Consider the following 14,552-nt stretch of genomic DNA (forward strand, 5'->3'; position numbering starts at 1 on the left):
TATTTGGGTAAAGACCCCCGGATATCTCGCGATTGGCCCTCGCTTTCGCTTAGATACTGTCATTCTTCAGTACCTAGAAACAATAGAAGAATTAAATCCGGCTGTTCGGCAAACTTGGCAACCACCACTTACCTGATTGCATGCTTCGGCTGTCTTTCATATCGGTTAATCAAAAGACTCAGTTCTGCTCTTAAACGATAACGACTATCGAATACTATGACTCTATAGTCCCCCCCCCCCCCCCCCCCCATTTTGACTTTGGATAAAAGTGAGCAATATCTTCAGCAGATTCAACGCCGTATGACAGGGGCTAGTATTGTCATAACACAAGCCGTTGTGTACCGTTTTCATGTCACCTCGATGAGGTTCGAGTATCGAGCCATCGTTGTACAGTCGCAGTCACAGTCGCAGATCGAGTGCATACAGAGACAGACTGTCACGCCAGAACTGTCTTTTAGTTTCTTGTCTCTCCACGATCCGATCACAGAGTAAAAGAGACGAGTAATAATATCTAATCTCGTTTCAGTGGCTTGCTCTGATCCCATGTCTATCAAGCCCGGAGGTCGGGAGTTATTTGTCCCCGGTCTCCGATTCCAGGACAGTCAGCATCGGGTCAATTCTAGTGCTGCCAGCCTCTGAGGCTCAGCGGTCGGGCCCTCCCGAATCCGAACTCCGGGTGAAGAACCCTTCTGTATTTTCGTATCATCTCGCGTGGCTTTGTCGTGCTGACCACCACTTACTGTTCTCTCATTAAAACATTGGATGGTAACAAATGAGGCCATAGAACGACATGTTGTTATACAAACGGTGCATCGCTACACGCGATAGATACGGTACTCTTTGACTCTGATCAGTTAGCCAGTCCTCGATAATCTTTCAAAGACATGGAACGTAACGGTCGGTCTACAAAAATCAGCCCTAGCTGACCAAAACTCCACCTCGGCCATCATCTTACAGGCTTGTACCTACTCTGTACAGATCATCTTCCAAGCATTCCTTCTGCGGCTTAAAGCTCGAAGGATCATGACGGATGCCAATTTTGGATTATATCAGCCATTCACTTCTGCCCCGAGTACGAGAGTGAATTCAGGGACTTTTTTACCCCTTGTACAACTCAGTCATCACCGCCGATTCTTGCATGGGTTCACCTGCATTGAATGGGTCTTTCTGCACGTTGATTGTTGTTGGTCTGCAGCTTATACGCAGTCTATGCACTTGACTCTTTGATACCCATGCTCATATCTTCCCCTTGAAGAGTATATTTGCCTGAGACAATGGACAACAGCATCTGAACTACAGTATCAAAACTCCAGTCTCATCTTGATTACACTTGTACAACTTTGCTCAAAGATATGGAGCTTGTTGTTTCAACCAAGATCCTGTTTCAAGTAGATGAACAGCCAATCGAGGATATTCCTTGCGGCACTGAAGAAGCAATTAATATGGCACCGGCTTTTCCTAACCGACTGGCCGCATACATGACCCAGACCGCTTGGCGAAGCCGTGTAGTTTTCTGTAGGGCTTGAGTATCAGTTGAGGCACGAGCCATTAGCCATGATATGATCGACAACTTGTAATTAAGGTGAATGGGAGACTTGCTTAATTTGAGGATAGTTCAAAATATGCCAAAACACAGCGTTATAGCCGTGACAGTCAAGTGCTCACGCATCGGTCTGCAGTGTGACGGACAGAAACTCTATATGCAGCAACTGGTGAGCATGTGATGGACAAATCGTCCCTTGTCAACTCTTCAGCATTTTGATGATATAGATAAGTGCGTTGCGAGTAACGATAGGTATCGCCATACTCTATACGCGTTTATCTCTGCACCTCATCATGTTGCCCCGTTCATGGAATATTTCGTGAATGATCTAGAACGATGAACCCCTCCAGTGGGGCTCAGTATGCCCAGGGTCTCAGTCATGCCATGACGGCATTTTTTGCTTCTTCCATATTCATAGTGAATGCATCGTCTTCACCTTTTCCTCCAAAGTAAATATTGAATACAGACGTGTCCTTGTGGTTGATTTTCAGGCTTCAGCCATTCAAGATCGTATGACATTTTCAAAACCTTAGGCAACAACTCAAACGTGTTGATCGTTTTCTTATTGGATGGATGCACGCTTAATCAAGGTCTAAGCCAGCAAAGCAGAGCAGAACAGAGTCGCCACATCATCTCCAGCTTCAGCTTTCCCAATTCTTATCGCCACGGAGCACGTGCCAAGATTCCGCCTGCCTGTCTAGACGTCTCATTTCAATTCAACTATCAGTCATCAACTTAGAGTCATACCATATTCTCAACTTTTACTTTCATCATCAACCCAATATCGATTTCGGCACATCGTTGCTACGCACCACGGGTCTGGGCTCGTTATCATGATACCCATTTCTCTCGCCTATCTTCTCGCGCTCCCAGCCCTCGCGCTGGCTGCTCGCCCAAAGGATGCCATTAAGCTATCTGATGTGAAATCTCTCACTCTCCGCGGAAATGGCGCCATGACCAACCATCGCCGCGTCGGCGCCATTCCACAACTCAACTGCGTCTCCAAGAAGGCCCTTTGCGAAATCTACGACATGGATGTGATGCGCTGCACAAACGAAGGCGCAGGTTGGGGCGATGAGGATGTCCAATGGAGCTGTACTGCGTCGCTTCCCGAGGAGCTCAAGCTCACCACCACAGACGTTATTTGTGAAGGCTACAACTCTCCTGATGATCCTTATGTTCTGAAGGGCAGCTGCGGTGTTGAGTACCGGATTGCCTTGACAAGAAAGGGCGAGCGTCGTTATCCTAACATCGCTAACGGAGGCTGGTTCAGTGATGGCCGCGGCGGTACAGATTGGGGAGCTCTTCTCTTTACCATCATTTTTGTAGGCGTACTCGGCTGGATTATCTACTCGGCATGCTACAGAGCGCAGGAAGCCGGCAGCAACCCCAACAGACCTCGGCGCCGTGGTGACGGCTGGTCTTCTGGTGGATGGGGTCCTGGTTGGGGTCCCGATGGTGACGATCCTCCCCCTCCATACCCCGGAACCAAGCCCTCTTCTCAATCAAGTAACTCCTGGAGGCCTGGTTTCTGGAGCGGTGCGGCTGGAGGAGCTGCCGCAGGATATCTGGCTGGCCAACGTAACCAAAATCGGTACAACAATCACAACAATGACTACGGCAGTTTCGGACGAGGAGGATCAGGGACGGGCGGAGGATGGGGTGGTCGCTCAGGATCTTCATCAAACGAGTCTAACCGTCACGAGAGCACTGGATTTGGTTCAACCAGCCGAAGGTAGATTACGATCCGCGAAAAGCACAGAATATTTGATTACGAAATTGTCATTGATAGCATAATCGACGCTTTCCATTATCCTGCTATTTCATACAACGTTTCTCAGCCATGTCACCCAAACCGTCTCCATCGCCCACAAAGAGTATATACATGCTTGCAACGATTTGTATGGGATATCTCGCTGCGCAAGTTAAAAGTACACGGATGATTTTCCAAGAGCAACCAGCCATCTAGCCCGGAGAAGAAGAAAAGCGTCAAGATTTGCTATTCAGATCATACAGCCAACGCCATCTGCTGAAAGGTAGAAGTGACGGGGCCTCTAATGCCTGAAAAAGGTATCAAAGGGGTGAGCAATGCTTGACGGAAGCTATTAATGAAGAAAGAGGTATCGCAGAAAATATCGTGGAGAAAGGCGGCAAGTTGAGTAATTTCCGTAGTGCCTCTGAAGCGATCAATGATGAACGGGCATAACGTCCATCTTATCGAAGGCGCGTGAACACGTAGGACATTTGCGCATGCGATTGCTGATGCGATCGTCGACACATTGGTTGCAGAACAAGTGGCCGCATGTCTTTAGGGCCGTGTTCTTGAAGTTGTTGCGACAAATAGTACATAGAGCGAATGTCTAATTGAAAAGTTAGCAAGATTTCACTGTCAAGTCATCTTCTTTGTTCACTTACTCGAAGCATCTCCTCCTCCTCGGAAGAATTACTCAAAGCTTTGTTCTTCCAGTTGTCGCGTTCCTTCTGTGCATGCTCAAGTCGCACCTTCATCTTCTCAACTTCAGTTTCTTGCATCACATTGCGCTCGCGAACCACAGCGGATGCAGCGTCTTTGGACTTGACCAAGTTCGACAGATCAGTAACTTGCTTGTTCAGCGACTCGGTACGGCGAACAGCATCAAGACTCGTTGCTTCCATCTTCTTGTTCTCTATCATCAGAGAAGCGTTTGATTGCTTCAGATCGGCCAACTGTTTTTCTAGATTGCCCAGAAGTGTGCGATTTTGTGATTCGAGATCCTTGAGCTGGGCAATGATTTCCGAGCTCTTGCTGTTCTGGTGGCGCAATGATCTAATCTCGTTGTTTCGTGTATCCGCATCCTTTCGGGCAGCGAAGTATTTTTGATCGGCCTTGCTCTTCTCCGCGATCAAGATCGAGATGCGCTCTTCTGTAGCGCTGAAGTCCATTGCCTTCCTATGAGCAAGTTCCTTCATCTTCTTGTAAGCCTTTTCAATGGCGGGCAACTCCATGTTGATCGAATCGAAATCCTGCTGCAGCTTTGTGTACTTCAAGCGAAGCTCCTCGACAGTCAGGGCCTCAATATCCGGGCCGACTGCCTGCTGGTCCTCGCTCTGCTGGAGACGTGAGAGCTGCGATTCGAGTGCCGTGATTCTGTCCTCCTTGGCAGATGCTAGCACTTTCACCTGCTCAATCGATGCTCGCTCTTGGTCCAACCTCGCCTTGTGTTGCGTAGTCTCTGCCAACAACTCGTCTCGGGCTGAACGCACTCGGGCAAGATCCTGATCCCTTGACATGATCTCGGCCTCGAGCTCCTGGGTCACCTGATTTGCGTCTGCTTCAAGCTGAGTTTTGAATGTCGATCGCTCCGCTTGTAGCTTCTCGGCCTCTTCTCGCAACTGCTTGTTCGTGGCCTCGAGTGTGTTGATGCGTTTGATAAGGTCCTCATTCTGATTCTTGAACTGTTTAAAGACATCGGTTCGAATGAAATCTTCGTCGGTTAGGGTATCTCTCTTCGCCTTGAGAGTCGAATTTTCGTCCTGCAAGGTCTTGATCTCGGCCAGGATAACATCTAGCTGTTCCTTTTGCTTAGTAGCAGCTGCGGTCGCCTCCTCGTACTTGAGTAGTAGCTCGCCTGAGTTCCCGTTTATCTCTCCAGAATCGGTATTAGCGTCTCCAGAGGCGGAAGGTCGTGTGGCATTGGCGAACGCTTGTTGTTCCATCTTTTGAACCTGAGCACTCTTTGCACGATCCAGTTTCTTTTCTGCTTTGAAGTAACGCAAGGTCGCAGCATTGAGCTGTTCTGAAAGTTGATCCTTTTCGCTCTTCAGTCGATCCAATTTCAAGAAGTATTCCTTCTGGGCGGCCAGCAAGCTTGAAACGTTATTCTCCAGTTTGGCTACGTCGGGTTCAATGCTGCTTCGTGAAGAAGCTAAGCGTCCAAGAAGCGCTTCAGCTCTCGACTTGATCGCTTTGCTCTTTTCCGATAGGTGTTTATGGAAGTCGTGGAGGTCCTTAAAACTGACGCTACTTAGATACGGGGGTTCTAGCGGCAAGTTAGCAGACGCTCAATAACTAGAATAGGCGTCATACCTGAAGCAGTCGGTGAGGTGACGTCCGACTCTATGAGAAGCTCCATCTCGTCAAGTACCTATACCGATGTTTTAGCTATGTCAGGAATAGTGGGGTCGAGGTGAGGCCAACCTGTCGCCACCAAGCATCGATTATCCTCAAGTGGTCATCATGATGAACAGATCGTTTATGAAGCTCTTCGAGGCGTGACTCGTATGTCGAGGCCTTGCGGCTGTATTCTTGCATCTGACGATAGATGGCGCCCTTTGTATAGGCCTGATAATCGGGTCAGCGAGATTCGTTTATACGTCGAGCATTTTGTGTCATGTTTTGGACTGATCGGAGTGGTTTCTCAAAAATGCATTCGTAATGCACTTGGGAGCCGACTACTGCTGTCGCACGGAGCAGGCTAGCATCATCACTGGCTTGGTGAGCATTGCCGTCCAGGACCATCCCGATGAGAATGGCAAAAAGCCTGAAAGAAATCTGCATGAGAAGCAGAGTGAAGAAGGAAATGGGCGGTCGGAGACCGAAGCACTCGTAATAGGGAAGGAGATGTTGTCGTGTGACTTACGTCAATCCAGCTTTCCTCCTTCATGTCAAGGGGGTCGTCCTTGGCCTTGGAGCCATTGACAGCAACTCTCTTACTAGGAGGCGCTATGTCATCAGCGCTGCTGATGGCAGGCCGCTTTCTATCCTCCATCTTTGCGAGTGTGGATGGACGAGGCGAAGCAGAGGAGGTGGTCGTGAGAGGCATCAGAAGTCGCGTGGTACAGAGCAGAAAAGAGGACGCGAAGCCCAAGAAAAGCGACGGGTCGGTCGTGCGAGCGCTTTGAAGCCAAGTCCCGTCGCGAATAGAGACGTGCGAACGGTCATTAAGCGGTTGCGCGGGGAGAGCGTGTTGTGATGATGGAACGTTTCCTCGGGCCAGGAGTTGAAATTTCGAAGTTGAGTCGCAGTCCAAGAAGCGCGGCGGTCTCCACCTCAAAAGGGATTAGTGTCGGTCTAGCCCCATTGGGTGACAGTGGATACTCCGCTATCTTTTTCATTCACCCGCCCGCATTTTATTCTCAGTCCCGCCCAGTGCGCTCGCTGCAGATAATTTTTAATCTCAACTTTCTAACCTCATGGTAGTCGCAAGCCAGAAATGTCAACCCAGTTATCATATAATAAGTCGCATACGGTACATGCATAATAACACGCTCTCGCCATGAGTTCTATGTTCAAAAAGAAAGGAGGGCCTGCCTTTAAACCAAAGATCCCCGCTGCTCGACGCCCCGCGGCACCAACGCCCTCACAACCACCAAAGCCGTCGCCTGTTTCTGTTCCTCCACCCGTCTCCGATGAGTCTGCAACTCAGCCAACTACTCAAGAATCCTCCGAGTCTTCGTCGCCGAATGAGCCTGTAACCGCACCTGTCAACCCTAAACCTCAGGATTCTCATCAACATGATGGCCAGCCTCCTACCCCGCCATCGACAAACCCAGAATTCGCAAAGCCCGATGACGTTCCCGTAACTCAGGAATCCTCGCAGGAAAAGCCGCCCGTTGAAGCCCAGCATGTAGCAGTAACTCAGGATGCTGCTGTTCGAACAGAAGAGGCCGCTGCGCCGGATGCGACTGCAAAGGCTGCGGAATCCGCGACTGTCCAGACACAACCGACAAGAGAACAAGAACAAGATCAGTCGCCGGGCAGTGAAGAACCTTCATTGCCACCTAATGAAACTCAGTCGAGTGATACGGAAGCTGCAGCCTCTCCGGTACTTCAAACACCCACTCCTGACGACTCGGAAGGACCGAGTGGAACCGAACCTTCAACGCCTCCCCTTCAATCAGACGGCCCCGATGAGTCACAAGCAAAGCCTTTGGAAGAAGCACAGAAGTCTACAAAACCGACACGGAAACCACGGGCCAGGAAGCAGACCTCTCAAGCAACTCAAGACGAGACTGGCGCAGAAGAAGGTGCCCGGCCCAAAAAGCGACAGAGGAAAACTGCTGAGGAAGGTGCAACACCCAAACAGCCAAGAAAACGGAAAGCGGCAACTGAAAGCGGTACAAACACACCCAAAACTAGACGGGCCCGATCTATGACACCGGAAGACTCGGAGGCTCAGTTGGTGGATCTTCAAAAACTCAAGATGGCCGACTTAACCAAGGATCTTCACATTGGCAAGAAGTTCAGCAGGCACGACGAACTACGAGAACGAGAGCGACGAGCCAGGATGAAAAACAAACTCGGGGCTGATGGGGAGCGTGATAGTTCAGCAACACCTGAGACCGGTGGTCAGGTTGATAAGAGTGACAAGAGTGACAAGAGTGGAACTCCGGCAGAGTCGCCGGCGCCATCAGCTCCTACTCCGGCTGCTCCTTCAGGGCCACAATTCCGCATCGTGGATGGACAGATCGTGATTGACCAAAGCTCGCTGTCTGTGGATCGACATGCTCGAGCAGCTGCAGCCGCTGGAGACATGGAAACTGTCGAAGAAAACGACTTTACTCGCCTCATCACCAGCAACTCATTCATGAACACTTCCAAACTCAAAGGGCCCAACATTTGGACCGAAGACGAGACGGAGCTCTTCTACCGCGGTTTGTGTATGTTTGGAACAGACTTTGAGATGATCTCCAAGATGTTCCCTGGAAAGCAGCGCCGCAACGTGAAGCTCAAATTTAACCGTGAGGAGCGCCACTGTCCTAGGCGGATAAACGCTGCCCTCATCGGCGAGAAGACGGTCAAGATGAACATTGACGAGTATAAGGCCTTCACCGGGAGTGAATTCGAGCCAGTCGAAGCCATCGAGGCCGAGCAGCGCAAGATCCAGGAAGAGTACGAGGCAGAGGAAAAGCGCCGTGCCGATGAGCAGACCGAGACTATGCGCAAGAAGCGCGAGGAGCTATTCAAGGATGATGAGGACGGCGACGCAAAGAAGAAAAAGAAAAAGAAGAAGCAAACAGTCATTTACGGACTCAACGGCGAACCCATTGTTCAGGAGGAATAACGAAAAGGGTCAAGTCATATACCAGACCAAGACAAAGATCCAGGTCAAGTCCAAAATAAGGGGGAAAGGGTTTCCAGGCGGCGCAAAAGGGAATAAGCATGATACCCACAGGGTTTTTTGGTGTTTGCTTATGAAATCAACGGTTACATGGGATCGGATTGGAGAGCAGTCTCTACAGAATATTCATTGCTCATAGGTTAGGCAGGATTCGCTAGGATCGAAGTTGGTCAAACTGGTACGAATGGAACTGGAAACAAAGCGGTTCTTTAAGAAGAGTATTACCAGGTCTTGCCATACGTGATATGTCCGCAGCCAACTTAGGTCCAGATAGTACCAAAGTGGGAGCTGATATCATGTATCCGTGAACTTCCAGCATATCAACACAAGTCGAGGTTTTTGGGTCAAGTCCTCGGTAACCAACAGGTTTAAAATTCGTCAATTTCATCAGCTATTTGTGTTGCCCTGCGTATGCACGTATCCATGCCAAGCAGAATTCCCACGCCCTACGTCAGCGCATCTCATGAGAGCGTCACGACTCTCACCAGGACGTCACCATGGTGGTAATGGGCCAACGCCTCATGACTGCCCATATTATTTTGGGAATGCCTAGTTTTGTTGTATTTCCTCCACTGATAATCATAAATCGCCTACTTGATATTTAGCCCTAACCCACTTAGTTGTTAGGTCCAGGCTCATCGTCCTCCGGTTGGTCGAAGAGGAAGTTGGCAGCGAGTTCTTCGTTCTTATCACAGGCAAAGTAGGCCTGGATGGCGGCATCTCTGTCAAATCCGAGACGGCAAAGCTAAATGCGTTAGAATTATGAGAAACTTGCTTGGGTCTGAAGATCTTACTCTCTCAATGGCATCACGCTCCTCCTCGGTGACTGAAATAGCCTGAGCTCCAGGCGGCAAAGGGACGTCGTCGTCGGCATATTCACCGAGAAGCTGGAGGAATTGGTCGGGATTTGAGGCGATCAACTCGGCGAGTTGAGGGTTACCAGCACCAAGCTGTTGAAGAATGGGCTCAAGCATTTGCGGTTGTTGCTGAACGATCTGGCGGAGTTGCTGGAACTGGGCGTTGTGTCGTAGAAAGTCGAGGTTGCCCAGATCACCACCACCCGAGCCGACAGCGGCTGCAGCGGCCGCTGCGGCTGTTTCGCTACCACCGCTTGCTCCTCGAGCGCCGGAGCCTCCATGCTGAGCAGCAAGATCGAACAGGTTTACACCACCCTCCTCACCACCTTGAGGAGCGGCGGCAGCGGGCTGAGATGGTTGAGAAGCAGGAGCTGCGGGGGCAGCCTCGCGTTGTTGCTGTTCTTGACGGATGTTGTCGGGAATGCCCTGTATTCATCGTAAGTCATCACAATTCGTGATAAGGAGGAAACACTGAACAAACATTAAGCAGGTACTCGACAGCGCGGTCGGGGTTGTTGAAGGCAGCGCGCATAGCCGCCTCGATTTGACTCCTCTCAAAACCCATAGCCTCCATATTCGCAATCGCCTCGGTACGCTGAGATCCCATAGCCAGGCCCGAAGGCTCTTCAGATCCGGCATCAGCAGAGCGCTGAGGGGTGGGTGTTGCGGGAACGGCAGCCTGCTGAGATGAGGACTGCGCGGGAGCAGCCGGGGCAGCGGGAGTGCGGGTAGGAGGAGCGGCGGGTGTAGCAGGAGGAGCAGCGCTTGATTCGGCGGGCTTGGGCTTGGGCTATCACGACATGTCAGTATGGACTCTAGTCACAAGCAATAACGACGTTACAAACCTTGTTCACCATGCAGACCACAAAGCCCTTCTCTTCGATATTGTAGGATCCGACAGTCTCATCATCCTTGAGAATTTTGCCTTGGAACTAACGTCAGCGAGCTGTGGGTCGGAACACAAGAAGTTGTAGCAAATACCAGAGTAGATAAGCTTCTGCAGCTGAGGTTCCCATCCCTTCTCGGCGGAAATCTTCTGCTTGACGGCAGAGATCTGTCTTGGGTTAACTGGGTGAACGCTTTGCGACGACAGGTGAAGTCGTCAACGCGGGGCAGGCCTACCAGCTCTGAGGGCTCGACATCGAGCGTAAACTTTTGCTGCTTGAGATCCTGCAAGAGACTCTATTAATTCCCGTAAATCGGACGATAAAAGCGACGGTCTGGCCATAAAGAGATTGGACTAGTAGCGACGCTGCAGTCATCCGTGACGTACTTTGAAAGTGACCTTCATGATGGGCGAAGAGTCTGCCGTTGTTGTGTAAGGTGGGGAGGTGGGAGGCGAACGGCGACCTGGGTTTAGGCGGATGGATGGATTCGTCTCGCTTGGGTGCAGGCTTGAGCCAAGATGATGTTGCGGCGATGTGTCGAAGAAGGAGAAAAGTTGGGGGAGAGAGGAGGATTGAAAGTTGTTATATCTTTCAAGGTCTGCCTTGTGATAAAAGCTTGAATGTTGTAGAGTTCAAATAGAGCCTAGAGGTAGAGAGGTAGAGCAACAACCTGCGTTGACGTTGCAAGTCCAGCCGTTTGGTGAGTGTGAGTGGTCGCTAAGGGAAAAGGTGGAGCATGACCCTGTGAGTTGAAGACGGTTGCTCAAGTATGCTTTGACCTGAAGAGGTTTAGTGTCAGTTTGTCAGCCACTCCAGGCTTCCAAATGACCAGGTAGAAGCTGAAGGTGCGCGTACTGTCTTTCTGCCTGAGAATCATCATCTTGACAAGCAAAACCCATAGTTTGGTGCGGGTATAATTTAGTCGACTTCACTTTGCGGCCTTAGACTAACGATATAAAAATAGATGTTTTCTTATCATGAATGTTTATCTCTCCAAAGACAATTTCTCTGAGAATGAATGAAGTACAGGGATCATAGACTCATCAACACCATGACGTATCTTGTCATTGTTCTTTTTTGTGTAAACAAGTAAGCTTGGGCTCTTCATGAGATAATAGACACAATCACAATTCTTGTTTAGATACTCTTGTGTTGCTTTATTTTAGACTTGTTTTGTATTGATTCTTTATCTTTTGGTTCTTTTCTACTTAAAATTTGCAGTTCATCTCTGTCGTCCATCCTCGCGCCTCAAGCGCAGAGGGTTGCTTCTTAAGTCAGTCGTTATAAAATAGCGCCTCGCTGTCCCTTTTTGGTATACATATTGTTGTGAAGACAATCCCGCCTATCTCTCATCACCTGCTCATATCTATACAGTAAGACTCCGTCTACTGGTAGCAAAAAATAAACAATAAGAAAATGGAGTGCCTTGTCCATATCATAGTAGCACGCTATGTTCGTTCCCGTGATACCTCCCATGTGAGTTTTTTTTTTTTTTTTTTTTTTTTTTCAAATCGTTAAACGTTATTGGTAGTTGTTTCGTGTGTACTTTCATTGTCCAACTTGGACTTGCGGTTGTTATAATCTGACCAACTTGATCGAGAGCCGGCGCCCATCACCCATGTAGGGATAGGAGGTGTGATGGGTCGCTCAGTCGACGACAGTGAGTCTGTTTCATCTTCCTCCTCCGCAATACTCTCACGCTCATCTCTGCCAAGGGGGCTAGGGTGCACGGACACAGAGGTAGAGCGCAGGGAGCGCACACTCTGGCGGTGTGTAATGACCTGGCCAGCGTTGGGCGAGGCCACAACGACAGTGCCAGGCGTCGCCATGGGAGGAGGCGTGGCCGAGTCGGATCGGAACAGAGGGTGAATGTTAGATTCGCCCAGAGCTGGCTCAGGAAGGTCGGCCAGTTGCTCTCGACGAATAGACACCGGGCTGTAGCTGCGACTTCTCCTGCGAATTCTTGGAGGCTCAAGAGGCAACTCGATGGTGTCTTGGATTGATGTCTTGCTTGGTGAGGGGCTGCCGGGAATTGTCTCGAGGAAATGGGGTTGACTCTTTGGAGGAGGAGTTGTGGCTTCCATGACGACCTCACGGGCATGGGTATCGACGGAAGAAGTATCCCAGGTATCGAAAGCATCCTCACTGGACTGGTAGTTGACTGAATCAGCAGTGATGGGTCGGCGGAACTCGCTTGAGGAGACGTGGCTCCTAACGGTGGCAGATCGGATAGCGTTGGAGAGTTGAGCCTTGATGGAGTTGGCGGTGTTGGACCTGGAACGTCCACGGATGGATGAAGCAGGCGTGTGGAAATCCATTGAGTTTCTCTTAAGAGTTAATGGGTCGGCGGTATGGCTGTAGCGCAGCGTCTTGAGAGATGACTTGGATCGGTATGAAGGCAGACCTCGACCATCCTCGAGGCTGTGGAGAGAGAACGCATGCTGGTCATTTCGTCGGGTGAGGAAAAAGTGAACAGACAAGAAACCAGCCTGGAGCATGAAGCCGAGTCCGAGAGCAATCGATAAGCCAATGAGAAGGGTGTTCTTACTGGCGTTGAGGAGATCATCTTCCTTCTCAAGAGTTGATTTACTAAATTGAATGAGCGTAGCTACTGTTGAAACAGTAGCAAAGAGAATAGTGAGAACCGCAGCACCAAAGTCAACACCGAGACATCTTGTTGACCAGCTGCGGAACGAGGTTGAAGGGTATGTAGAGAGAAACCATCCGACGATGACAAGGGTCACAGCCTCAAGAGCGACGGATACTTGTGAAAGCGTTCGACCACTTGATTCCTTAGGGATGTGGACTGTGAGAACTATGAGAACTGCCATCACGGCCGCTGTTGCCAACAGGGCCAGGGCGCCCAGCGAAAGTGATAAAGTGCGTCGCATTGTGTCGATTGTTTGAAAACAAGAGTCTGTTTAGATAGTTGTCTTGCAGAGCACCAGTACGATGGCTGGTAGGAGGCTAGCCTCGAACTAACAGTTCGTTGGTGTTTGCAAGTCGGAGCCAGAGCAGTTGTTATTCTTGTTGATATTCTGTAATGATTGTAATGTTGTTGGATAGCACTGCATAATCTAGCCCGGCTAGGCTTTGTCGATCCTGATCGGCAATGGAAGTGAAAGTCGACGATGGATCCGAGGTGATTGATAGTTGTTATGCAAAGCTGAGTTGAGAAACGAGCGGACACCTCTATAGGCGTAGGTAATCGGAAAGCCCAATTGCCAAAACACTTCTTTTGCTATTGGCAAAAATAAGTTTGTGGCTGGCGGTGTATAAGTGACGACCTGAAGCCCAGACAAGGGACTGGATTACCGAAGGCGGTATAGAAAGTGTAAGTTGAGTATAAAATCGGAGCCCCGGATAAAAAAAGAGCGTAGCACTCTGGGAGGGACAAAAGCTGTTGGTTTCAGGTTGAGCAATTGAACCGAATCAGAGGAAAACTGAAGCAGCAGTCACGAAGCTATCAGTATAAGTCAAGGATGGGTTGATATAGAAACGAGTGTTGTATACAGAAAGAGTGTGTGTGTAAGAGACAGAGACCTGGAGAAAGGGAAGGGAAGGGACGAGAAGAGCAGAGGCCAGGAATAAGTAAAAAAGCCGTAATAGTCAAGACCAACTTGTGGGTGCGGACGGACGTTTAACTTTGGGGTGTCTGGTCTGTGTGTGGGAGTGAGTCGATGGGTCGGATATTCAGAGTAAGCCCAAGCCCAAGCAACAGGAACAGGAAGCGGGAGAAAAAAGCAACGGTCAACTAGTAAAAGTGTCAGTGTCAGTCAGTGTTCCTGACTATGCTGTGCACGCATTGCGTGTCGTTAGCAAAATAGGCCCGGAACTAAGCAGGGGTGTGATGAACAAGGTCAAGGACCCCAGTCAACTCTGTGACTCTGGTTCTCTCAGACAATTAGCACGAGCACTCATATTCTGGGTGCAAGGCTCGGGAGGAGGGGAAACGGTTTACAGGGATTCCCCTTGGTTTTCACCCTTCCTCGATTTCCGAAGAGCTGATGTGGTGGTGAGGTGAGGGTGTGAGCCATGCAAATATCGGGTGAGTGGCTGAAAGCTGGATGATTTCCTCTCATGCAAGTCACGATGATAGCTGGGTTGACCTTGCAAGCTCTCTTTCCATTGGGTTCTTTCTTGTAATCATCTCCAGTCTTCTCTT

At 49.8% G+C, this 14,552-nt stretch overlaps 5 protein-coding genes across 5 annotated transcripts; 2 read left to right on the forward strand and 3 right to left on the reverse strand.

Moving 5' to 3' along the window:
• Positions 1-2,376: 2,376 nt before the first annotated feature.
• Positions 2,377-3,282, forward strand: FSST1_002299 (uncharacterized protein; the record flags this gene model as incomplete). Its single annotated transcript, XM_083228274.1, has 1 exon — positions 2,377-3,282. One exon carries the CDS (start codon positions 2,377-2,379, stop codon positions 3,280-3,282), a length of 906 nt encoding a protein of 301 aa, XP_083092481.1.
• Positions 3,283-3,729: 447 nt separating this feature from the next.
• On the reverse strand, positions 3,730-6,291 carry FSST1_002300 (BRE1 E3 ubiquitin ligase-domain-containing protein; the record flags this gene model as incomplete). The annotated part of the gene is made up of 5 exons (XM_083228275.1): positions 3,730-3,903; positions 3,959-5,562; positions 5,610-5,667; positions 5,721-5,864; positions 6,163-6,291. The coding sequence occupies 5 exons, from the start codon at positions 6,289-6,291 to the stop codon at positions 3,730-3,732; spliced, it is 2,109 nt and encodes a 702-aa protein (XP_083092482.1).
• Positions 6,292-6,798: 507 nt separating this feature from the next.
• FSST1_002301 (transcription factor TFIIIB subunit BDP1) lies at positions 6,799-8,586 on the forward strand (the record flags this gene model as incomplete). Its single annotated transcript, XM_083228276.1, has 1 exon — positions 6,799-8,586. The coding sequence occupies one exon, from the start codon at positions 6,799-6,801 to the stop codon at positions 8,584-8,586; it is 1,788 nt and encodes a 595-aa protein (XP_083092483.1).
• A 673-nt stretch (positions 8,587-9,259) lies between these two features.
• Positions 9,260-10,791, reverse strand: FSST1_002302 (XPC-binding domain-containing protein; the record flags this gene model as incomplete). Its single annotated transcript, XM_083228277.1, has 7 exons — positions 9,260-9,388; positions 9,438-9,926; positions 9,982-10,290; positions 10,346-10,425; positions 10,482-10,554; positions 10,623-10,682; positions 10,774-10,791. 7 exons carry the CDS (start codon positions 10,789-10,791, stop codon positions 9,260-9,262), a joined length of 1,158 nt encoding a protein of 385 aa, XP_083092484.1.
• A 1,110-nt stretch (positions 10,792-11,901) lies between these two features.
• On the reverse strand, positions 11,902-13,278 carry FSST1_002303 (uncharacterized protein; the record flags this gene model as incomplete). Its single annotated transcript, XM_083228278.1, has 1 exon — positions 11,902-13,278. One exon carries the CDS (start codon positions 13,276-13,278, stop codon positions 11,902-11,904), a length of 1,377 nt encoding a protein of 458 aa, XP_083092485.1.
• Positions 13,279-14,552: the final 1,274 nt, after the last annotated feature.

Source organism: Fusarium sambucinum, chromosome IV (assembly GCF_050947815.1).
Source record: "Fusarium sambucinum isolate potato_lamoka chromosome IV, whole genome shotgun sequence".
Lineage (NCBI taxonomy): Eukaryota > Fungi > Ascomycota > Sordariomycetes > Hypocreales > Nectriaceae > Fusarium > Fusarium sambucinum.